The 25,274-nt window shown below is 40.8% G+C and overlaps 1 protein-coding gene across 5 annotated transcripts; it reads right to left on the reverse strand.

Moving 5' to 3' along the window:
* On the reverse strand, positions 1–24,948 carry Fcrl4 (Fc receptor-like 4). Of its 5 annotated transcripts, XM_013522505.1 has the most exons (13): positions 24,793–24,948; positions 23,086–23,106; positions 21,940–21,977; positions 16,660–16,914; positions 15,176–15,430; positions 14,501–14,869; positions 12,310–12,594; positions 6,823–6,936; positions 5,585–5,612; positions 4,546–4,628; positions 4,246–4,311; positions 563–594; positions 1–473 (listed from the first exon to the last, which is right to left on the reverse strand). In XM_013522505.1, the coding sequence occupies exons 3-13, from the start codon at positions 21,962–21,964 to the stop codon at positions 390–392; spliced, it is 1,596 nt and encodes a 531-aa protein (XP_013377959.1). In that variant the 5' UTR covers positions 21,965–21,977; positions 23,086–23,106; positions 24,793–24,948; the 3' UTR covers positions 1–389. The 5 variants fall into 5 exon arrangements, with proteins under 5 accessions (XP_013377959.1, XP_005400176.1, XP_013377958.1 ...); XM_005400119.2 differs by lacking the exon at positions 21,940–21,977; XM_013522504.1 differs by lacking the exons at positions 21,940–21,977; positions 23,086–23,106.
* Between the last annotated feature and the right edge of the window lie 326 nt (positions 24,949–25,274).

Below are 25,274 nucleotides of genomic sequence, written 5' to 3' on the forward strand. Positions count from 1 at the left end.
TATCCTGGCTTCCTGCTGAGTCACTTAGCCAAACCTCTAGACTCCCCAAGTTGACACAATGTATCAACCATAACACCCGGTCTTTTCTATCTCTGTGAGAATCCCAATTCACTAGCATTTAGAATTCCATTTTTCAAAAACTGTCCTTCTCTCTCCTTATTGTCTTTCCCTAAATCAGACTCCGGGGAGCACACTAGGTCCTTTCAAGAACAGGCATACAGAGTCTTCTCCCAACTGTCCTGGATCTGGGACATGTTAGCAAGGCATTTCAGAGGCAACTCCATCGTCACTTCAGAGTAGATGAATTCAAGTTGATGACTGTAATCCCACGATGGGCCTGCGGCTTTGGATAGAGTCAAGTCACAAGAATACCGCACTTTAATAGCAATCTATGGCATCTGCATCGTTGAGGCTGAAATTTCTGGCTTTTCTGAGAGCCATGTCTTCACCTCAGAGTAGGCAAATGAGCCGTGCTGCAATGGGAAAATATAGAAGAAGAACTGGAGAAAGAGAGGGAGTGCAAGACTATAGGAAATAGAAAACCTTGGGGAGTAAAACTTACCCTCTCCTCTAGAGGTGTCCTGGTGGTACTGGCTGTGGAAGGAAAGGAAACCACTGAACCATGGGCATAAGGATTCACTTAGAATCCAGTGTGCCTGATTATTTTCCAGAATCCAGGGTCCATGAGCTTTCTTCATTGTCATGTTTTCTCCACCCTAACCCAACATATCCTACAACATGTTTCATTTTGTTTTACCATCTCTTAACTTGTCCCTCTGTAAGCTCTTCTCAAGCTCCATTGATCTGTAAAGTCCTCTCTCAATACCATAGTACAAAATTTCACTTCTTCTACTAGATGTTGAAATATTACTTCCCTTTTAATTTAGTTCTTACTTCTCTTAATTACAGTACACCCATGTCATCACCCTTGAGTTTGGGAAGTTCCCACAAAACTCTCCATATATATGCCATGTGATGAAAACTCTCTGTTCTGTTAGCAAGTACTAGTTCTTCTTTGCTACAGTTTCTTAGAGGTGGAGCCACAGAGAAAGGAAAATTCAGCAGATATGATTTGTTGCATATTAGAAATTAAGATCCTCAGAAAAAAGATAGAATCATTAGAGCAACATAGTAATTTTATAGAGAGGTAACACCTGAACAGAAGATACATCTCAGAGCACCTGAGGTTACCACAGTTTTCTTACTATGTACATTTTGGGAGTAAAGATATTTTCAATTATTGATGAAAGCTATTGTTGTGGCTTGTGTTTAGATGCCTCCTCAAATCTTCATGTGGTCATGGGTGGGGATTTTTTCAGAGGTGGCTGGATCTAAAGTGTGTGATGCCACAATTGATTCATGGTACAATGCTAGGTTCAAGAGCATTAGGATTAAGGGTATGAATGCTACCCACCCTAAGTAGTTTGGATAAAATAAAAGAGAAAGAAAGACTTTGTTAAGGTCCCTTGTTGCTTTTGCTGTATTCTGCATGCAATGAACCATTTTCTCTTCTGCAGTGTGTCTCTGCCATGTGCCACCTTGCCTTGGAGCCAGCCAGTTGTGGACTGAAACTTCAACAGCAACAGCAAGCTAAATAAACCTTTTCCTCTTTAACTTTAGGAGCTGGGTAGTTTACCTCAGCAACGAGAAAACTAAGACAGCTATGTATTCTGTCTTCAGAATAATGGTTCATATGAAGGAAATGTTGCTTATGGTTTCATGACCATTATGCAAACCTAGAAGAATAGGTGAAGTGTCTGAAATGTAAGTATTCCGTCAGCAGAATTGGTGTTTTGCAAATAAGTCAAGGACAGAGTATAACAGGAAAATCATCAAAGTAGCTCAATAAGATAAGATGCACTCAATCAACCCTGGCAAGCTAGAGACAGTTCTCATTTGCTATTTAGAGGGTCTTGATTAATGGAAGTGGCTCAGAAATCAAACCAATGGACAAAGCAAGGGATCAAGTGATACGTATTGGTCAGATGTAGGAATAGTCTGAAAGCAACAAATACTCTTACAGTACAGAAATCTTGGTCTTATCTCTGTCTCTCACTGGTTTTGGATACTTAGAAAATGTTTAGCTTCTCTGAGCCTTACATATTTCATTGGTAAAACTGTTCAGCATTAGGTTATAAGTGAAATCCCCACTGGGCACGAAGACACTAGGTGAGGTATCATATTTATATTCATAAATAAAAACAGCTGTTGACCCCAGAGCCTCGGTTAGTCAGCCAAATCAAGGAAGTATGGAGGAATGGGAGAAAAAAATATTTGTTGAAGGCGGTTTTGCAGAAAAAGAGATCATTTTCTGTTCAATGAGTTTCCAGTCAGATACTCTGGAGAGAGAGAGGGAGAGAGAGGTGGGGGGAGTAAATAGATGAGTGTGAGGTGGAGTGGGAAGCTACTTTACAACCTTGTATCTGGTGAGGGAGCCTTTCAAGGTTCTTCTTAAAAACTGAAGTGATTTCCCCGATATTGAAAAAAAAATTGATTTCCATCCAAGAAAACCAAAGTGGACAAGAGCATATATTTACTCACAAGAGTGTCTAAAAGCAGATCTCCATTCTTTAGTACATTTTGAAATGGCTCTAGATAAGATTGAAGAAAAATGAAGTAGGACTGCTCATTCTGACCAAGATGAAGTACCAGGGATTGAATTTACCTTTTCATTTTAAGCACTCAGAAAGAAAAGGATAAAAAATGGTCTTCAGGCATTGGACAGTGCAATGCCATTAGAGAAAGCAAGTAGAGAGCAGAATTCCCTGTTGCACCAGCTCATTCTTTGGAGGCAGTTTTCAAGCTATAGCTAAGCCATTAGAATTCACAGAACAGAGTACCAGAGAGACAGCAGCAATTTGTACTGAAAGTTACAGAGCTCTCCAGAAAGTTCCAGAGATCTCCCCCTTCACACTCATCCATTCTCTCTCTCTCTCTCTCTCTCTCTCTCTCTCTCTCTCTCTCTCTCTCTCTCTCCAGAGCATGGAGATCTCTAGAGAAAGATCCAGAAAGGCATGTATCCTCAAGTCTTTGGCTGAATACCGATAGGCCTATAGGCAAAGGAAAACTACCTTAGGCAGGTAAAAACTGTAAGAAAGGACATAGAAGAATAATACTTGAAGCTCAGGCAGATTCTGTAATACATGTGGCACCTAATACAGAATCTTCAGAAACACATTGCTTTAATGTTAGGGCTAAATGTGCCCTAAATATTGTTTGAAACCTGCCACATCAAAACTTAACGGAAAGCTTTGAAAGGGCCCACCTCATACCAAGCAACCTGATTCAGAACAAAATTCCAAATCCAACAATAACTAAGGAATACTATAATATAATGTTCAAATATTCTAACACCCAGTAAAAACTGTATATACATGCACACACATACACACAAGCTCACATACACACACAGTTCCCAACTTACAATGGTTTGGCTTTATTATGGTGCAAAACCCATACTTATTCAGTAGAAACCTTTCAAATGTGAACTTTGAACACTTCCTGGATTAATGATATGTGATGTGACACTCTTTTGATGCTGGGAAGGGACAGCGAGCCATAGCTTCCAGTCAGCCATGAAATCATGAAAGTAGACAATGGATGGGTAATCTTTTTTTTTTGTATTTTTTGAGAAAGGGTCTCACTATGCAGTTCAGGCTGGCCTTGAGCACACTTGATAGCCCAGGCTGGTGTTGAACTCGCAGCGATTCTCCTGCTTCAGCCTCCTGAGTGCTGGGATTACAGGCATGCATCACTACACCCAGCTGGATGAATAATCTACAGTGTACTTAGAATGATTCTAAGCTATGATGTTTGAGAAGTTAGATGTATTAATGTATTCAACATTATTAGGACACAACCCCATTATAAATGGAGAAGCTTTTGTATTTGATGTTATATATAAATATTCTCAACACAATGCCTACTGTAGTAGGTATTTTGCAAACATACATTCATTCAGATCTAAAAGCAACCTTATTTTATACACCAACCAGGTCACAAACTCTATCAGAAAGATGCTTAATTTTTGTTCAGATCACCAATAAATATATATTATATATTTTTCACATCTAGCTTTTCTCTTTAAAATCTAAGCTCTATGCTCTGGGGGTTTTTGTCTGCTTGCTCTTTGATTAACTCTCCATACTCATAATAATACCTAGTATATCATAAGTGCTCCAAAAACATTTGCCGAATGAATGAATGAATGGAGTTTGCAGCTAAAATCTCTTCCCAGAAACATACCTTCTCTTTCTCCCAGCTGAGCACTTTGGACCTCAGCATATACCAAGTTTCCTTCATTGGGGTGCACTGAAAAGAAAAGACAATATTTCTAGGCTGTCCAGGCCAGTGATATGTGCTGCAAATACCTCTTCCCAAGCATCCCCTCCATAGTTCTTGGACACCCGAAGAAGTGGTTATTTATTGGGAATATCTGAGTTCCGAATCCTGTAGGATGATGACCAGGAGCAATTCCTAGGGCACAAACCACATTTTTCCCCCTATGGCTGAGGCTGGGAAGAGTTCTTACAAGAGAATCCTCACCATTGCAGTATAAGTTCATGAGTTCCTCCTGGGCAGGGCAGATGGAATTGAAGGAGGGTCCTGGGTCTGGAGTGGGAAGGCTCCTGTGAGACACAGAGACACATGATAATCCCTGCAGCACTGTAACACGGAGGCCTGAGATGGTTAGGGAGGGAAGCTGTGAAGAAAGGGGGTTTCTGGAGAAGTGAGCAGTCGGTAGGAAGCTAGAAGCCCAGTAAGGTTTAGCTGGAACCTCAATAGGTCTATATATATAGAGTCAAATTGCTCTTTTAAAAGAGACTAGGAGCAGTGGTATAAGCAGCTGTCTGGGAACAAGGCCAGAGAGTCTTTGACATCATCCAATCCTCTCATAGACAGAATGGTTTAAGAAAAACCTCATCATCAAGAAGTGGTGGCTAAATCTCTTACATTATCATGCCTGGACAAATCAGGAAGGAATTATATATGATCCATGGTCCAACTGGTATCTATAACCTAAGCCTGACACCCTGGCATACACAGAAGAGGACCATGTTTTTCAAATGGAAGTTAAAAACACAAAGTCCAATTAATATGTGTGTATATTTGGGGCAAAAATAAGATTACTAGAAACTTACAATTCCCTAAAACATCTAGAACACTTGTAGAAAATCTAGACTCTAGTCTCTGTACATATATAACACTTTGTCTAACTATAGGACTATTTGCATCAGAAATATTCTGGGCCACCCCAAGAAAATCCGTAACCTCTGATATCATTCATTTAGACGAATGGTTTAATTTCAAATAAGAAGCCAATCTAAATGCATACAAATTTTATAATACTAATAGCTGACAAGAATGGTTCTAGGAAGCTTCAATTTTGACTAATTCAAGGAACATGAAAATGGACCATCTACCCACAGAATAAAAGAGAAATAACTTGAACTAATTTTGTGACCCTAAAGTTTTGCATATCTGTAGTTGGGAAACTTAATTCTCTCTCCCTTCCTTTCTCTCTCTCTCTCTCTCGCTCTCTCTCTCTCTCTCTCTCTCTCTCTTTCAAAAGCTGATGTCTCACCTGAGTTCCACATCCGGGGAACTGTCTCCTGCAAGATAAAGCAAAGGTGTATTCTGGTCAGCAGAGGGAGTCTTTGTCAAAGACTACATCTATGAACTCCTTGAAGAAGGGTCCAGAAAGTCCATGCAACCATAGGCCCCAAAACAAAACAACAGAAAAACCATAAAAAAGGTACAGAATTTCAAAACAAGATGATAGGAAATAAATAATAGTTGTTGTGCTACATATTGGTAAAGAAAAAGAAAAGACAAAAAACCAAAAACAAGCATAGGCCCAAACTTGATTCTAATAAAAAAATTGTGAAAAAGGATTGAACAAAACACATAACTTGCTTGGGTCAGTGATACACATTTCTGGATTAATTATCCAATTACTTGAGACTATAAGAGCTCAAGGCTCTGTTGATACATCTCAGGAAACACTAAATATAACCAAATTATCACTCTTCTGCAGTAGTGAGCTGTGGGTAGACTTCAAGGAGCACTTATGGTCAGGCCCAGAGGAATCTCAGTTCGAATTCAGGCTCACTAGAGCTCATTGTTAGTCCAATGTTTCCTTTCTCTCCCCAACACAGGGTGCACAAAAGTGCTCCTAATTTCTGGAGAACTGAACTGATTTAAATTAAGAGACAGAGCTGAAGGATGTATGTAATATTGTACAGCTGAAGAAGATTCTGCAACTCTTCTTCCATGCCAGACTTTCTGGCATTTGAATCTAGCTTGACCTGGACATGACAAGAATTCTTTGGAAGTCTATGGTACTGCACCTGGAAGAGGCTTTTCCCCCTGGGAAGGGGCGGCTCACCAGTGATCAGTGACCTTTGGATAAGGGGTTCCTGGGACAGGTTCAAACCTTGATCCAGGGAAGTCAAGCTTCCTAGTCAGCTCCTATTTTTAGTCTTTCTTCAGAGCCCTTGATTTTGTTTTTAATGTCCATTTATGATAGTTTTAGGATAGGCTGAGGTATCTATCTGGGTGGTTTGTATGAACCAAACTGCTTAGTAAACTGTTTAAAGTGTTTGAAATTTTACATTAAAAAATTCACTTTTACTCCACACTTAATACACCACACTTGGTCTGTTCAGAAAACAGTCTTTAAAAGGAACATGAGTGACTGTACGTGTTGGGGGTGATGAGGTAAGCAGTGGTAGTGTGTGTTACTAAGGCTACCCATACACTGAGGTGACAGAGATAAGGATAGAACAAGGATCTTAGAAAAAGTAACAGGAGAACACAAACCTGATTTCCTGTGCCACCGCCAGTAAAACAGGAAGGTCCCAGCCAGGAGAAGAGCGCTGAGCAACCCCCCAGTGGCTCCCGCAGCAGTGAGGCCCTGTCTGTTTCCTGGAGTCACTGGGAGGAAAGAGCCTATGTAAGTATCAGCAGGAGAGGCACAGGATGTGGGACTGCCCACCCACAGCTTGGCTAGCTTCCCAACTTTTGGGGCAGAGGAGAACCTAAGGAACTAGGCAGGACTCATGAAGGTATGGCCAGAAAATCTCACAGTGGTAAGCCAGTGTGGAGTGACACAGGAAATATCTATCTTTCTCTACCTTCAATGAATCATTTTATTTTATTTATTTATTTATTTTTTTTTTGGTGCTGGGAATCAAACTCAGGACCTTCTGCTTGCCAGGCAGACGTTTATGCCACTGAGCTATATCCCCAGCCCCCGAATGAATCATTTTAGAAATTGGCAATTTGGGGAAAGGAAGGATCCGTCTCTCTCTCTCTCTCTCTCTCTCTCTCTCTCTCTCTCTCTCTCTCTCTCTCTGTGTGTGTGTGTGTGTGTGTATTTATATAAATTTATGTACATATTTATGTATATCCAGTATTCTCATAGTTTGGTTACTGGGGAATCTCTCCCAGGGAAAGATATGTGATTAGGGCACCAACCGAACTAACAAAATTCTGAGATTGCTCTCCACTTAAAAAAATTTGTTATCCATAAAGCTAAGTGAAATAAATCAGGCACAGAAAGTTAAATATTGCATAGTTTCTCTTATATGAGAGACTCAAAGTATAAATAATTTAAAGAGCAAAATAAAAGATAGATAATAGGCAACAGGAAAATAGATTTTGTGGCACTGGGAAGAAGATCTGCAGATGGGGGGAGCTGGGAGAGTGGGGAGGGGAATGGGAAATAAAAAGGACAAAGATGCAATATGTATACAGAAGAACTCCCCACAATAAATATTTATTATGTATTGCAAGCCTTTACCAATAGATTTTTTAAAGTTCTACATAATATTTCAAAAGAAAAAGAAAAAACAAACAAACCCTGCTGTAAGGTCACTAGTTCCCCCTGAAACATATATTGGGATGCCAGAGAGAATGGCCACAGTCTCTATCCTCACAGAAACCTGCACTGTGGTTCTCTGAAAGATAGAAGAGAAAAAAACTAATGGAAGAATATACATAATAAAGCAAATATTTGGAAGTTTCTAATTTTTCTTTATGGTTCACTCTTCCATGCTGTCGTTTATAGCAAGAGAAATTTCATTGAATTCATCCATTCATCTAACAAAGATTTACTGGTGCCTGGTGTACACCAGGTACACAGCTAAGCCTTGAAGGTGTAGTAGTGAATGTGATGCTAAAGTCCCTCCTTTCATGGAGCTTCTGCTCTAGAGAGGAGACAGAGGACAAACAAAAACGTTTATAATCTGTGCCTTTGTGATAAGGGCTAGAAGGCTGGAGCAGGATGAAGGGATGCAAAGTGGGGTGATAGTGTTTCTCATGCAGGTTTCCTGTCTGCACATGAACCAAATGCAGACTGCAGATACCAATACCTCAAATTAGACAAAAGACATCTGATATTTGGACAACAGCAATACTAATGATAATTTCCATTTATCTTCATCTATGACTCCTGGTACAGAGTAGCCACCAGCCAGCTAATGACATTTTTGTCTCGACCCTGCCTTTCCTGGCAAAACCCATAAAGCTGCCATTTGACATATGAGTGGTTCCACCTACAGGGTTCAGGAGTAACCAGTACAACCTCTCCAACATGACAGCTGAAGGAGGGGGATGGAGACCTAGAAGAATCCAGAAACAGAGAGGCTTGGCTCCTGTGTTCTGCATTGCATCTTTCCCCACTGCCCGCTTGAGCATCTAGCTGTGAAAAATCACGATCAGCCATAGACGGACCAGGGATTTGAAATTCAGTAGTCGAAAAGCAAGTCATTGGGTAACCCAATTGGGTAACCCAATTTCTTAGAAGAAATAGCCACTCTAGGAAAAGTCATTGTAATATTTTTTCAAAAGGCACAGTCTTCTAAAACTGGATTCTGCATTTAGAATCACAGGTTTTCTATGTACTAACTGTGTATAGGGAAAATTGTTTAGGCTTTTTGTGCCTCAGTTTTGTCATTTGTAAAACTAGGATAATACTAGCTATTTACTATTGGTTGTAGATTAAGGACGTTATATATTATGTGAGTTGTGTAGGGCCTGGTGCATACATTTCCTATCTATGTAAGTATTAGGTTTGCATTATGGTCTAGGCTTTCAGGAGCTTCATGCTGTTTTTTGGTCAGTTTAGGAGACAGCCCCACAGGTTAAGTGTGTTCCCACACAGAACCACGCTAGCTAACCTCTGCTTGTGCAATAGGCTGAACTGTCCTCTCAAAAATGCACATGTTGAAGCTCTAGACTTAATGTAATGGTATTTAGAAATGGGTCATTGGGTGTTAATTATAGTCAAATGCAGTCATAGGGGTGTGGTTCTTCACAGTAGGATTGGGACTCTCCTTAAAATGAACACAGAAAAACTTGCTCTTGTCCTCTTTTTCTGTCACATAAGAATAGAGCAAGAAGGCAAGTGGCCTTCTACAGACCAAAAACAGTCCTCAGCAGAACAAACAGTATTGGCACTCTGATCCCAAACCTTCAAATCTGTGAGAAAATAAATTTCTATTACCTAGAACAACCAATTCATGATGTTTTGTTTCAGCAGCTTGAGTTGACAAAGCCTGACCACCTTAGCCCAGTGTTTGAGGCTCCTGCAGATATATTCTGCGCTTATAAATTTTCCCATTTACAGGCACAGAGATTTTGCACAAATTGAGCAGACATAAAGGGTTTAGAAGAAGATCCCTCCCTACTAAATATCCAGCAATCTTTGACATCTGTGTAAGTTTCTGAAATCATGTTTCCATGCTTTGCAGGACTGCTGTGAGAGTAAAACAGTAAAATGAAATCACACGTGTGAAGTGACCAGAGCTGCCTGGGCCAGACAATACATTCCACAGTCCCTTAAAGCAAGATGAGTATTTGACACTTAATTGGGGATTACCAACAGATTCACTATTACCCTCCTTGAGATTATAACGTCCGTTCTCCTTGAGGTAAACAGTTTCACTGTAAGAACCTTCCTGGAGAAGCAGTAACCCCTACCTTCAGAGTCACTCTACATTTCAGGGCATCTAGGTGTCTTCAGCAGCAGCCTTCAAGCCTTCCTAATCCCTCTTTCCTTCCCCCAAGCTGTCTTAAAAGCTATAGGCTCAGTCTCAGTCCTTCTTTGCTTAGAATTACGTCCCATGTATCATTTCCCCAAGATGTTCCAAAGCTGAGATGCAGACCCTTTTGTGGCACCTGGTTCTGGGAAAATGTCTCAATTCTCTAACATGGGAGGGCCCTGTCTTAGCACAGAACTTGCTTGGAGGGAGTTGAAGGGAAAATGGAGCAGCATCTGGGCTGCTAGCACAGCAGTCCTTTCCTAGAGCCTGTTAGAACCATTCAGGTTCATGGCTCCGAGTCAGTGCTGACTGCTTATTTAGCATGATTGAGGGTAGTACTCAACAGTGTGTCATTTATTTAGAGACCTATGACATTGCTGTCTGTCTCTCTGAGCTAAAAGATTACATCATGGCTCAAATCTGAGCTGCCATGGGTAAACCCCTGGGATGTGTGAAAATAACCAAAATTTTTAGCACTTCACTTTTCTTTAAAATGGAGATAGTATCTTTATTTTCTAGGATTGTTACAATAATCAACAGAGATGGTGTATGCAAAATTCATTCTTCCAACAAATGGTTATTGAAGCCTAAACTGTGCAAGCACTTGGGATATAACAGTGATCAAAATAAGGGTCATTTGGCTAATATAAGAGGAGGAAGAGAAGACAGCAAGCAAACAGGGGTGCATATAGTATGGGGTAAAAAGCTGCTATGTAATAGAGCATGGTTGGGGAAAGATTCACAGGAAAGGTGAAAAGTCAAAACTATAGGAGGACAGTGAGATATAGTGAGATTCTGACTACTTGGGAAGCAGAGCCTTCAGAACTTGCAGGTGGAGTACACAGAGGATGAGAAAGAAAAAAGGAATCAAGAATTGTGCCCAGATTTCTTATCTAAGTGCCTAAGTGAAAGAGCTTTACATGGACCAAAAGCAGGTGTCTGTTTAGGATGAAACTCAAGACTTTGGCTTCAGATTAGTTAAATCTGAGATTCTAGAATTGTGGAATACTTGGTTAAGTTCTTGAGCATATGGGCCTTGAGTTCAGTATACAGTTAGAGGTTGTAGAATGAGTTTGGGAGTCATAAGTAGATAGAAGTTATAAGTGCTTTTAAAGTAATAAGACTGGGTGTAATGACCTAAAGACTTGTCCTATATCTGAAGATAGGGCCTCCCAAATTTAAAGGATGAAAGTATGAAGAGGATCCAGAAAAGAAGGCTAAAATGAGTGTCTGGTAAGTAGGTAGAGTGCCAATAGAAAGCTCTGTCCCCAAGTCAATAGGAACAGTGGTTCAAGAAGGAGCGATCCATTGTGTTAAAAACTGGAGGGAGGTCAATTAAATTGAAACTAAGCATTGCCCATAGCTTTAGCAACAGCAGGGTCATTGATGATCTTCATGAGAATAAGACAGAGGGAGGCAACCTGGATGGTCTTGGGTTGAAGAGGAAATGGGAAAAGTAAAGACAATGAGTAGGGATAACTCTTTCAAGGGGCTTTGTTATAAAGGAAAGCAAGGAAATCTAGCTAACCAGTAGCTTCTTAGTGAAAATCTACTGTCATGGCCAGAAATGCAACTGAAACTGCAATGGACGAGGCTTTGAAGATCAGTAGAAAACAGTTCCTTACTGCCAAAGTTGACTGAGAAACTGGCTTAGCCTGGATGGCCTCTCAGGGAGAGAGGAAATAAAAGATGTGAGACGAAACTGTAAGATCTTACAAGATTTGTCTTCTCAGTAGACCAAGCTCAGCTCTGTATCTAATCTCTATGCTTGTAGGTTTCCTGCAGGTGATTGGGTAGCTGAGAATTCCTCAGGCTTATAGTAATGAAACTGCCTTCTGCCTTTGGTTCTGTCCCTCTTGAGAACATTGATCTGATGTGTTGTGGATGATTTACTGAAAGGACAGATTCAGTTGACAAGTGACAGAATTGTGCCTCACCCTAAAATGCTGTTAGTGAGGTAAGGCTGCTCTCTGAGATTAACACACACTGGATCAGAGAAGAGACACAAAGTCACCTCCAAGAGGGAAAATGGTTCCTGGCCAGCATTACCTCACTGTAATACTACATTGCTTTGACTTGATTGAGTTATTAATTTTCTTTTTTTTTTGAGTTATTAATTTTCTAATGGAAGAAATTGTCTATCACAAGGGAAGATGATAAAATGGAAACAAAGGTGAGTTACAAAGCTACTGTTGACTACACCCTCTCCTCATTTGAGGAAGTATGCTAAGAACAGACAAGGTTGATGGCGATTAGAACTCACTTCTCACAGTGATGTTCACTGGCTCGCTGTAGACAGGGCCATAGCTGTTGTCAGCCATGCAGTAGTACACCCCAGCATGCATCTCCCAGATGACATGTATCTCCAGCTCTGCTCTTTGGGAGCGCTGAGTCTTCTGCCCCAGACTCTCATTTGTGTCTTCCCTGTGCCAGGAGAATTTGATGTCCCCAGTGCCTTCAGCCACAGAGCAGACAAGGATCAGCATCGCCCCCTCAGTGACCTGGCCTGGGGGATGGGTGGCCATGGAGACTTCAGAGACAGGGATTCCTACATGAACAGGAAACAGCAGCTAAGTGCCAGGTGGAAGAGGCAAGAGAGAGTATTGGACTGAATGATTTTTTATGTCACTTAAAGATATACTCTTCAGCAGATAGAAGCATGTGACCAATGGACTGTGGATTGTAGACCTAGCATGTCATTGTGTCAAGCTTTCTGTCCTGATACACAGTGGCCCAAGAGAGAAAAATGGACTATCCCTGAGAAGTATGTGGTTTTTATCTGACTCAACAGGTGGTAATAGCCATAGTGGATGTTATGGCACCAAGACTGTCCACACATGTTTTCAGAAGTCCTGCTTTGGTACCCAAGGCAAATTGGTATTTATTGTATTTGTCCTTATATGGATATATCTCCAGAGAAAAAGAGATGTCTATGATGGCAGATATATTTCCTTTTCTGTTGTATATATTGCTAGCACTCACATTGTTTGCTGCTATTAATTAGGAAGAGGCAGGTGCTTGTTGTTCTAAATAACTTACACCAAGCTCCTGCATTCTAAAACCTGCATGCTAAGTAGCAGGGAACATTTTTTTCCCTAGCTCTTGCATCTCACTCCACAAATCAATGCTACCACTGTAACATGGCAATGTGTGGAGGGAAGACCATGTTTCTAAGAAACTAGAAGTGGAATGAAATTCTTTATTCCTTTTATTAAAGTACCTTGCTTCTTAGTCTATGAAAAGTGATTGAAGGAGATGGTAAATGTTTGAATTTAAAAATTTTTTTTTTTTTTGGTTTTTCTCCGGTACCGGGAACTGAACTCACGACCTTGCGCGTGCCAGGCAGGCGCTTTTGCCGCTGAGCTAAATCCCCAGCCCCTGAATTTTAAAAATCTTATTACAGTAAAGAACACATTGCAAAGAACCATGCGGTATGATCAAAGCCAAGGGAAGTGTTTTGATTATTTTGAAAGAGAGTAATTATGTGTCTTTTAATAAAGTTTTTAATTTAAACATTTACTTTATTCTATGATCATACCATATTGATCAAATACTTATTGTTGTAACCTGACCAAAGCGCCGCCATCCTGTTCTGTATGCGCCGTTTTCCCTCACCCTCCAGTCACCCATTGTACCCTCAAAACCCCCTACTAAAAATCCTCTGCTGGATCAGAGAGAGAGGATCAGAGAGAGAGGCAATGCAAAACCACAAGAGCCAACTTGTTAACTTGATGTTCTTGTAAAAAGCATCGGTTCTAAAAATTATAACCACCAAAACTACCTAGCACTCTACAAAGATAAGATCTGGGTATTAAATGCCCCTCTTTTGTGGTTTTCCACTTTATAAGCTCCTTGATGCTTCTCCTCAGCGCGCAGCTTGCAGAGCCCATCTGTACTCTGTGCCACTGGGTACCAGCTTAAATAAAGCGCTACTTTTTACAAAAAGACGTCTCACTCTTTTGGGGGATCCTTTTCCTCGGTAGAGCACTTATGGCAGTTTCTATCAAATGAAAACACTGTAGTGCGTTGTCATCTACTTTCTTCACTGGATCTTTCACCATGTCACTTCTGGCTCTTCCACAAAGTCAAAGTGATCATGATAGGTAAATATTTTTAATTGGTTCAGGACACTCAGTCAGCTACAACAGCCCAACTGAAGACACAAAAGAGGACTTCCAGAACTGTTTCAGAAAGTGGCAAGACTAATGGGATAAGTGTATTTGAATTGAGAGAAAGTATGTTGAGAGTGATTAATGGCAAAGTGTCTTCTACTACAACTTTTTTAAAAATTTAAACATCTGCTATATTTTTATCACACCTCATAAGTTGGTGCCTCTATTGGAACAACAGAACCCATTTCTGTTGGGCAGTTCCCATTCCCACAGATCCAGGCACAGGAGAGGTAAAGAAGATGCTAAGACCCCTCCCAGCCCACCTGGTTCTGACACACTCACTCTGCACCCAGATCGGCAGTGGGAGGCTGCGTTTGCTGACGCTGTGGCTCACTGTCTTAGCACACCTGGCTCTGCCACAGTCACTCTGCTCCTGAATCAGCCGTGGGAGGCTGCGTTTCCTGATGCTGTGGCCCACTGTTTTAGCACCACACCCATACAATCCTGAGTTTTCTTTCCAGATGGCTGGGATCTGGAGCTCTGAGGACTCATTCCAGTCTGATAGGAAGACTCTGTTGTCTCTGAAGAAGATGAAATGAAGAGAAGTGTCCCGTCGCTCTGGGAGAAGATGTGTTTCACAACTCAGGTTTACAGAGGTCCCCTCTATAGGTCGAGTGGCAGTGGCTTTCAGTTTTGGATGTGGAAATAGTTCTAGAGAGGAAAAAGTAAGTCAGGTTCTTAGCACGAGAGTATATAGCGCCCTGAAGAGAAACAGGCTTGGACTCTCAGTTCCAGGAAACTTCAGATACACAGCAGGATACACTTCATCAAGCTCTCTATCACTTTCTTTCTCTCTAAGTTTATTCCAGTTCAATTATTCAGCTTTCTCTGCCTCTTAGAGGAGTTAGGTCTCTGGTGTTTCCAAAGTTCCAATATTAACTTATAAGTTCCCTAATGACATTCCTAAATCCCCATTCTGACATTACTAAATGAATCTATATAAAATGAAGAGTTTACCTTGAATTTTAATAACTTTTACATTTGATTTAAATATATCATCTTTGTCGCCAGACTCAGTACATTGATAATTGCCATTGTTTACTGAACTTGTTCTTGGGATAAAAAGATCAAAGCTTTTATTAGAACTATGGAGTATGTTTCCATTCCAACAATACTTCATAGCAGTCAGTTTCTCTTTTCTTGCTCTCCGGCATCTCAGAACCAATGTATCGCCTTCAAATACAGAATGAGGAGACTGAAGGATGAGGGGGCCTGGAAACAACACACAGAAAATTTCATTCAGAAACTGGGCTTAGTAGTGTATGTTTGTTTACCCAGCACTATGGAGGCTGAGGCAGAAGGATCACAAGTCTGAGTCTAGCTTGGGCTACATAGTGAATTCAAAGCTGGCCTGGAGTACATAGGAAGACCTTTTCTCAGAAAACCAAAACATGCAAAAAAATTCATCATTCAGTGAATTACCTCCTTCCTCTGTGTCTCTTGTTTTACAAAGTTGTTTTCATTTTTGCTTTTGTGATATGTGGTCTTCTGGCCCCTTCCAGGTCAGTGTGGCATGCTTCAGACACAATTTCAGATAAGCCCTAAGCATCTTTGCTCAGTCATTTAAGGACAGATTCCAAATATAAAGATTCAAATACACAGAAGAAAAACCAAAGAAGAGGTGATAAAAAATTTCCTGACATTAAAGAATATGTAAAAATCAACATCAATCTTCTCATCAAATCTCAGAGCTAGAACATCAAAGAAATAGTATTTGAAGGAATGTACAAGGAACTATTACAGTGTAGTGGCATGTGCTATGCAGCAGGATTCCTGTCATACTGTCAGAGAAATAAGTGTAGGTCCAAGGGCAGTGAATGTGGTACTTTATGGAAAGTCTCATGCTGTTCAGATTGGAATTTGAGTCTAGCTCTATTCTTTCTCTCTTAGAGGACTGTGGTGAGTTGCTCCTCCTATAGAGCCATGTCCGTGGAAGTGATCCAAACCATTACGTACAAACTAGGGTAAAAACTGCACAAAGAGATATGGGAGTAGCCCCAATCAGAAAGAGCCAGAATGAAGAAGAGATGCAAACAGGACGTGGGGATGAAAGACCTGAGGTTATAGGTTTCCCAGCACCTTTTTCATGGCACTTTTTGCTTCCTGGTTTGTGCTCAGTATATTCACATGTGTGTATTTTCTCCCTTAGGAGGCTGAGTAGTCCTACAAGGCAGGATCCCAGAAAACTCTTATATTCCCTAAAACTAACTAATTTCTTTGACTATGGAAGGGTTGAAGAATGTTTGTTGATTAATGTTAAATATTTAAGCACAATTTTCAAGTGAAAAATCCTTGTAGACAATGAGGAAGAATGTGAAACTAGAAGTCAGTGAGGTCGAGGCTTAGAGAAGAATGAAGGACTCCAGTTCTTAGAACCTAAGGAGAGCTAAAATGAACTGAAACAATTCTTAAAGATTTAATGCATTTATTCTCTTTCTCACCTGTAGAAAAGTTCAACAACACAGGGTCACTCAGAAGTGAGTTTTCAGCCTGGCATCTATACTTTCCAGTTGCATGAACCTGTAGGACGTTTTCTGAAGTCTCTGCCAATAGTACCTTTTCCCCATTCTCATTGTACCATTTTGTTTTCTCTGTTGCATTGAAGTGAAATCCATTGCAAGTCAAATTCACTGTTGCTCCTTGGAAAACCGGGGTCCATGGTGGTTGAAGGGAGATCACAGGTTTGGGTACAGTTGCTGAAGAAGTGAGAGAAATGGGTCTGAGGCAGAGGTGGCTATGGTCTGAGCTGCAGAGGTTTTGGTGAAATAGTTGGGAGGACTTGACTCTAGACAAGCTCCAAGGTTCCAGAGAGACCAACTATTTACTCAGATTACAGGTGCTCCAGCTGAGCTCAACTTACCACCAGTGCAATGGCTGCACAGGAGGAAAATGGCCTTTTAGGGCACAATCCTAGCAGGGTCCAGTCATGATTGAGCAATAATGGAAGGTTCAAAACCCTTCAACCTGTTCCTATGGATTAGGTCCTCAGGTACGGAACTGAGAATTGCATTTTTCCCAACCCCCACTCCCCACCAGGGCTCTTTGTGTTACAGATACTTCTCTAACACAATTGTTTGTGTGAAGGGTACCAGAATATGTCATTCGAAAATATGTTTCTTGGGGCTGGGGATTTAGCTCAGCGGCAAAGCCCCTGTCTGGCAAGTGCAAGGTCGTGAGTTCGGTTCCTGGTACCGGAGAAAAACCAAAAAAAAAAAAAAAAGAAAAGAAAATATGTTTCTTTCACATATAGATTATTTTGAACTAAAAGCCATTGAGAATCAACTGAAGTAAGGAATGCTCTAAAAATAAAGAAAAGGGTTTCCTTTCCTAAAGGACATCACTTTTCATAAAGGTAGCTCACTTTCCTAAACCTTTTCAAAGGACAAGATTTTGACTTAAGTCTGCCAACAAACCTTACTAAGAAACACTTGTTTAACACACTTTTCCTGGTCACCTTTGTATATAATAGTACAATAAAAACATTTTTATTGCACACAGTGGGACAAGGAGAACATCTCTCATATTCTGGACCCCAGTTGTATGCTAGATAATAATCATCATTTCAAGAGGCCAAAACACAGACTTTTCCAGGGACTTAGGTACACTCAGTTCTTTCTTGCTCTTCACAACAAAACATTGCCAACAGCCAAACTTAAATCCATTAACCCCTACTCTGAATAGTATCCCCTCTAAATTCTGGTAGGCTCCCTCTTCTGACTGTCCTACTGTGTCTCATGGGGTATAATTCAATAAATTTCCCTCTTCATTTATTCTACTACTGGCTCAATATCAATGAGAAACAGGCATGGGAAAATTGAGCAGGCTGTTTTCTGAAAGAAGAAATATGTCTACATGCTTACGAAGAGAAAACTTCAACGACAAAATATTGAACTCAACTGAAATTGGACCCTATGCTATTTGACACATGGATGGCCAGAAGCAGAAGAATATGGGGTAAACACAAATTAAAGAGAGGCTTAATTTTCCCTGTGGAAAATGAGGGAAGAGAATTATCTCCTTTACCCTTTTCTTTCAGAATTTCTTTCTCCACCCTTGTCAAAGGCTTATACATCTTTATAATGGCTAAGTAACCTGTGTGCGGCCAGTCTCACAGTGTAATTTCTTGAAATATAAACATCTAGGGAGAGTGTTCTCTGTCTCAGTTCCTGTTTGAGTCTAAGAACCTAACTTTGCTCCAATATGCAAAACTACCTGTTGTTACAAAAATGTGTAAAGTTTGTTTTTCTTCCACATAAAAGATAACTAGCTGACACAGCAGTCTCTGCAGTTCATGATAAAGTTAAGATGAACTATATGTAACAAAATGTGCTGTCTTAGTTATTTTTCTCTTTTGCTGAGATAAAATGCCTGACACCCAAAGTAAAAGGAGGAAAGGTTTATTTAGCTCAGTTTGTAAAGGTTTTGGTTCATAGTTAACTGGCTCCAAGGCAAGGTGGCATGGAAAGGGGGTACTGGAGAGGAAAAACAGTCCAAGGCAGGGTAGGCAGGAGGCAATGAGCAGGAAGCAGCAGTGAAACTGCTTTCCCTTTTATCTCATTCAGGCTACAAGCCTCTTGTGTGGTACTCACCACACCAAGTGTGGCTTCTTCTCTTCAGAAAATCCATTCAGCCTCAATGAGAACTATGCTAGTTTCAATCAGTGGACTAATTTAGTACCATACACCCTTTATCCCAGTATCAAACACCCTAGATGTTGCCAGCTCCAAAAACGCTCACCCATGAGCACACGAGGCTTTGTGGGGGGACATCTAGATACAAGCCATAACAGATGCTGTCAGGTCCTTTTGCTTGTGGACTATTGTTTATCTAGAAAACACAGATGTATGGGTTGCATCTGCTTGGTTAAATAAAAGAGTAGGATTTTGTCTTCTCCTTGCAATCTCTTAGTGGACTGCCTGCATTGCATTTGAGTATAACGGTTGTCCAATAATAAAAGTGGTTTGATTCTGTTACCTTTGTGGAGAAGATTTCTGGGTTGGGAGATTTTTTATTTTCAATTTTATTCCCACAACAAGAAACTCTTACTGAGATTCTTTTAAAATCTGAGTATTTATTTACTGAGTTTTGTTGCTTTCAAACTGTGAGAGCTAACAACAAAAGTACTTGTGACACAAATTTGTCACTATTACAACCTCCTGACCAGTCAAAAATCATTATATGGACCTGGGACAAAGAAAATATAGACTGTTAGCCTGTTACTTATCAAAACCTTGATTTGTGTTTTCTCCCTAGGCATTCAGTGATTTAAAAGTGATTTTTGCTAAAACTCTTAATTCTTCACCTGGGTCTAAATGCTAAATAGATCACTAAAAGTAGAACAACATTTGTCTTTCATTTTTTGTCATTTATTACTGAATATGTCTGCTTCAAATCTCTTCTCAGCTCTGCATGTGGATGTGCTGATCATTTAAAGAGTGTTTGTCAGGGGCTGGGGATTTAGCTCAGCGGCAAAAGTGCCTGCCTGGCAAGCGCAAGGTCGTGAGTTCAGTTCCTGGTACCGGAGAAAAACCAAAAAAAAAAAAAGAGTGTTTGTCTAAATTTTGGCAAAGCAAGATTGATTAGCCCTGAATTTACATGACCTTGTCCTCAAGCCTGAGGACAACAAGGTAAGGGATTCATTCAATTATGCCCAGTATTCTCTAGCCATTGTCCTAAAACTGTAATCACCTAGAGTCTGGAAAAAGCAGAATCACATGTAACTGCAACCACCACAAAACAGAGATAATTAGTTCATGGAAGTGGAACTACCCTTTCACCATGAAGATTTCAGGTATGAAACAGGCCTGAGATCATGATTAACTGGGTTCCAGTCCACCAGCACATCATTCTAAACTGGCTTCCTGTCTTTGTGGGTGGGCCTGTCTAATCCTTTTCATTAGAGTGTACCCCGTCCTGCTACTTAAAGTGGGGCCATTTTTATTTTCCTTACTCTCTTTGTTAAGGGCAATGCTGACCTTTAACAGCTCCCCAAACCAGAGCCTTTACTGTTTGTTTCTTACTTTCTAAATTATGCATGTATGTATATATATATATGTATGTATTTAGTCACTTTTGAGACAGGGTCTCACTCTGTAGCTCAGGCTGGCCTTGAACTTGTGGTGATCCTCCTGCCTCAGGCTCCCAAGTGCTGGGATTCTTATTTTCTAACTAAAGCTTTTTCCTGTAAATTTGTGCTTTAATTTTCATTTTCATCATTACTAAAAGCAAGGACTCACACAAGGCTAGCTGGTGACAGTCCTGCCCAGTGTAATTCTTCAATCTGCCTGCTCAAAGATCAGTGGTTTGGTAGGCATACAATGAAAATGTATTGCTATTTCATATCCTGCACAAGGTGCAGTATTTTAGGAAGCTGGTAAACATTATATGGAACTGCTGAGGACCAGCTTGATGTGGTGCAGAGAAGGCAGTGATTGATGTTATAAACTGACATACAAATAAACTGAGTCAAGAGTCTGTCCTAAGCCTAAGTGACTTGTGGCAAGCTTGTGGCTGGCATGGCAATGAAATTAATCCCTGGGCCAAAGGCCAGGACCAAAACCACCAAACAGTCTAGAAAGTCCTGGTGCCTCAAAACAAGGGAAACACTGCAACTGAGGACTTTGACTCAGCTAAATTCTTTCCAGCTAAGTAGTCTCAGTTAAAAAATGATCAGGTTCCTAGTTAACCAGGATCTGCTCCTGTGTGCTTTTCCAAAAATGTTTTGTTTTTTGAATCCTTAGGACCTTGCCTGCATCAGCTCTTCACCCCCAACACTTCCTGTAGCCCACTGGTATACCCCTAAATCAAGTTGTGCACTTGATAAAGGCCAGGAACACCACGTCTCATGTTCTTAGTCCTCCTGTGACTTTGACTATCACGGTTCCCCTTGTAGCTAAAATATATATTTTGCCTGTGTTTTATTCCTTTGTTGTATCCCTGAGCTGGAGATCAGTGCTCCGTGGCCAGGTCCCCAATAGGAACCACTGCTTCAGTGGCTTACAACACCACTAAGGAGTGTGATAGAGCAAGATCTTCTAACAGTTGAAAAGGATGAATCAATAACAAGGAAAACACCAGCCTCCTGAAAGTTGGCCCCAGTGCCCCTCTTTGTTTTATGAAAGCAAGGCACTGACATTCCTGCCATATGATCCACATCTAGGTAAAAATGTCAGATGGATAAAAGTAAGCATGCAGTAGGGAATGAGAGCTCTGAGGACAATTTTAGCTTTAATATTACAAGGAGAGAAGCAGTTGTGTAATTCTTTGACTGCTTCACTTTCCTGCTCTACCTGTCCCCGACTCCTTCCTTCCTTGGACACAGTCATGCTGCCTGCAGCTGTAGCTGCTGCCACATTTTTAAAAAATCATATGAGAGATAGACTGTTCTACAAATTGCCTATGGTAATTTAGCTTCTGTGAAGTAGAAGGTAAAACATATTCTATTGTGTCATTTAATTTTTCAAAAATAAAATCTTAATTTGGGGTGTGCTATTTACTATAAAATTTTAAGTACACTTTACATTGATTTTCTTCTTGGTAGCTTTTATATTCACATAAGGAGGACTGTCTACATGTAAGAGTTTATTGCCTTTTTAAAAGCTTGAAATCAATTGCCTTTTTAAAGCTTGAAACTTTAAATATTTTTACATTGTTCTGGAAGAACTGCCCAAATAGGTCTTTTAATTATATCCAAATGTACAGATGTCATTCTTTTGCCTTACAAAGGATATAATTGCTTTTCTCCATTTGGGGACAAAACCTGTAAAAGTCAGAATGAACATTTTAGATGAAGGCAAGTGTTCCATTTGGTAATGTGCAGCACTGGTGAGTTTCTGCAGACTTAAAAAAAAATCTCTTAAAGATTTGGACAGGGTGTGTATGTCCTCAGTAGGAGTGGTTTCGTTCCTCCTAAAGAGAATGGAAATACCCACCGGGTCGATTTGGGGAAGGGAGTGTTGGGTGGCCTCTCCTCTCCTGGAGAGAAGAGCTTCCTTCTGCTGGAGGATGCAGTGAGCGTCCTCTTTCATCCAAGTGAGCTGCCCCTCCCTCTGATGTGCAGGTGGCTTTATGATATGGAGGAGACAGTCTTTGTCAGGGCCTTTGTGAGGTTTGGCACCGTGTTCATGGGCTCTGAGACTGACCGCATGCAGTAGCTGAAGTAAGACTGTTTCATTTCCTCACACTAGAAACGTAAGTAGAGTCTTGCCAAGTTATGATCCTGTCTCAGACAGGCAGCAGAATATGGTAAATGGTGTGTGACCAGGACATTGAGGCTAGAATAGCACACCCGAGCACTGTGGGGAACACTGCATCCAGCAGGATGACAGACAGCAGCTCCCATGAAGTGCTCAATGGATTTGAAGAAAACCCGTAGGTGTTGCCAAGCATCTGAAAAACAGCTCCCAATCAAGGGCTGGGCTTTCTGCTAGTAACAGAAATAAGTGTCTACAGAGAACGCTGACTTTTGGGGCAAACTGGTTACACACAGTTGGGGGCAAGGTTATTGAAGCCCCAGTCTCTCCCTTTGAAGCAATGGCTTTGTTCTATCTTTTCCTCTCGGGATGCTATGCATTCAATCAACTTGACTAGGACCCCATATGAAGTGAGTAGCACATTTTTCTCCTGTGAACTCTGTGACACATATCCTAGCCTTCTGTGTGTCCAGTGCAAAGGCAGGTTTGGTCTGAGAGAGCAGCGCCCAGATAACCTAACGCTTGGGGTCAGAGGCACCAGAACAGCTTTCACCTGTCTGCAACCCTCAGGAAAAGGAGGAAAGGGAAAAGAGGCCTGTTCTTCTAAGTAATTGGGACAGAGACTAGTTATGCAGACATCTAGGGATGTAAAAGGGAAAATAAAAGGAGACTTACCAAACTGTCCACTGACAGAAGCTGCAAGAGAGTCAAGAAAGAAGTGTCAGGACATGTTTTCCAAGGAGTCCCCAGTTATTGCCCAGAGAGGCTGCACGTCCTTATCCTACTTCCAACCAGCCCACCCAGAGAAGCTAATCACTCAGGCTGTGGACTCAGCTTTGCTTGAATTTTAGTTGTGTGAGTCCAGACAAACCACATAAACTCCCAAATCTCATTTCCCCATTTGAAAACAGAGCAATGTTACAGTGTTATTGCAATGAGTTAAATTTGTAACTCCTCCATTACTCACTGCTATGATTTTTAAAAATATCCAGCTTGTGCTGACACTTGACTCTATTATGTCCTTGCCTGGAGTTTCCTTCTGTTCCTTCAGTACCCATTAAAGTCAAGTCACACCCCTGCATCGAGGCTCAAGAGAAGTCAAACCACCTCTTGAAGCCTTCTCAGATGCCTCTTTCGTGTGAAGCCATCTTTCTTTCCTCTTGAGTCAGCACACTGACCATCATAGTTTACTGAAACTCATCATAATTGAATGTACAGTTAGGTGTGGTGATCAAAAGCATAGTTTCCAAAGTCAAGTTAGGAGTTTAAATTCTGACACCACTACTGCACTAGAAGCATAAATCTTAGTCACAAAACCAAAGTTACTGTGCCTTAATCTCATTTGTAGACTGCGGGATTATAACAGTTCCAGTTCTCAACTGTCAGAGAATTGGACAAATTAATACATGTGGAACAGTGTCCCAGAACAGAACTATGTCTGGGACATAGTCAAAGTCAGCAAGAATTAATCATTATCGTTGCCTGGCTGATTATTATCATCCTATTGTTATCCTATGACCCACTATATACTATTATTCCTATATTGCTAAGTCAGATGTTATTGCATCTCTACTTTGATGTTCTAATTAGAATGTCAGTCCTTGAGGACACAGGCTCCAGCTTCCAGGTTTCTAGTCCTTTTGGCGTGCCTGGCACTGTGCTATATTGACTATATCCATACATGCGCAGTTTACTAAGGTCCCATAATATGTCAGTCATGCTAATAACTCTTCCGGTAACTATTTTCTGAGGATCTAAAGCGGAACAAAATAAATGCACTTAACAAATATTGAATGTACAAAACACATTTTTTAAATTCTCCAACTTGAGGTAATAGGAAATTAGTGATACATTTGCACAAATATTGATAAATAATAGACAAACTTGGAGAAAAGTTCAAGGGAAGCCATTTTATTTCTTCTCTTTCCATGCCCTTTGCAAACCAGGACAAGTTTGCTTCTAGGATACAGGAAAGGAAATTGTTATTTGCAGCAGAAAATCATTTCTGTTTCACCTCACAACTAAGCTATGATCCTTCACAAAAGGTCCCAGTTTATCTATTTTTCCATAGGTCTTTATAAGTTATGATTTAAGAAAGCAATTGAATATAACTGTAATTTTTATTATTTGCATTTACGTGAAAAAATAGCCCACTCTGGGGGAGGAGGAATTTTCCATAGGCGAGTAAAAGAAAAAGTGGATGCAGAATGCACCTTTGGAAATCAATTATTATTCCCCACACACACACTGTTAAATCAATATCTTTCCCTTTGTTCATTTTCTGCTGTTTTGAAATGGAAATAAAATCCATGGTTTCAGCAGCCAGAGCAAAGGCCTTTTGCTTCTGGTGAGGCTCAGGCCAGGCTCCTGTCCATCACTTACCAAGGACCAGCAGGGATGCCCACAGCAGCATGGAGTCCTGCCCCAGTGGCCAGAGGAAGAATGGTTCTCAGGAGACAGGACAGATCAGCCCAGACAGCCAGAGCAGCTTGTGTCTACACTGCATGCACATGGCAGGGAGTTCAGTAAAGTGCAACTCTGAGCACGGGTGTTTGCATAATGAAGTGAAAAGGGAAGTAGAAAAATGTGTCTCAAAACCCCAAAGAGGCCAGGCATGGTGTTGTATGTCTGTAATCCTAACATTCTGGGAGGCTGAGACAGGAGGGTCACAAGTGTAAGCCCAGTATGGGCAAATTAGTGACTTGGCAAGAACTTTTCCTGAGAAAACAAATAAATCAATCGATAAGTGAAGAACATGCTACCCACTGTAACAGAATCCAGAGGATAAATATCAATTTTTTTTTTTGGTTTTTCTCCAGTACCGGGAACTGAACTCACGACCTTGCGCTTGCCAGGCAAGCGCT

Source organism: Chinchilla lanigera, unplaced genomic scaffold (assembly GCF_000276665.1).
Source record: "Chinchilla lanigera isolate Chin_1 unplaced genomic scaffold, ChiLan1.0 scaffold00067, whole genome shotgun sequence".
In the NCBI taxonomy this organism is placed as follows: Eukaryota; Metazoa; Chordata; class Mammalia; order Rodentia; family Chinchillidae; genus Chinchilla; species Chinchilla lanigera.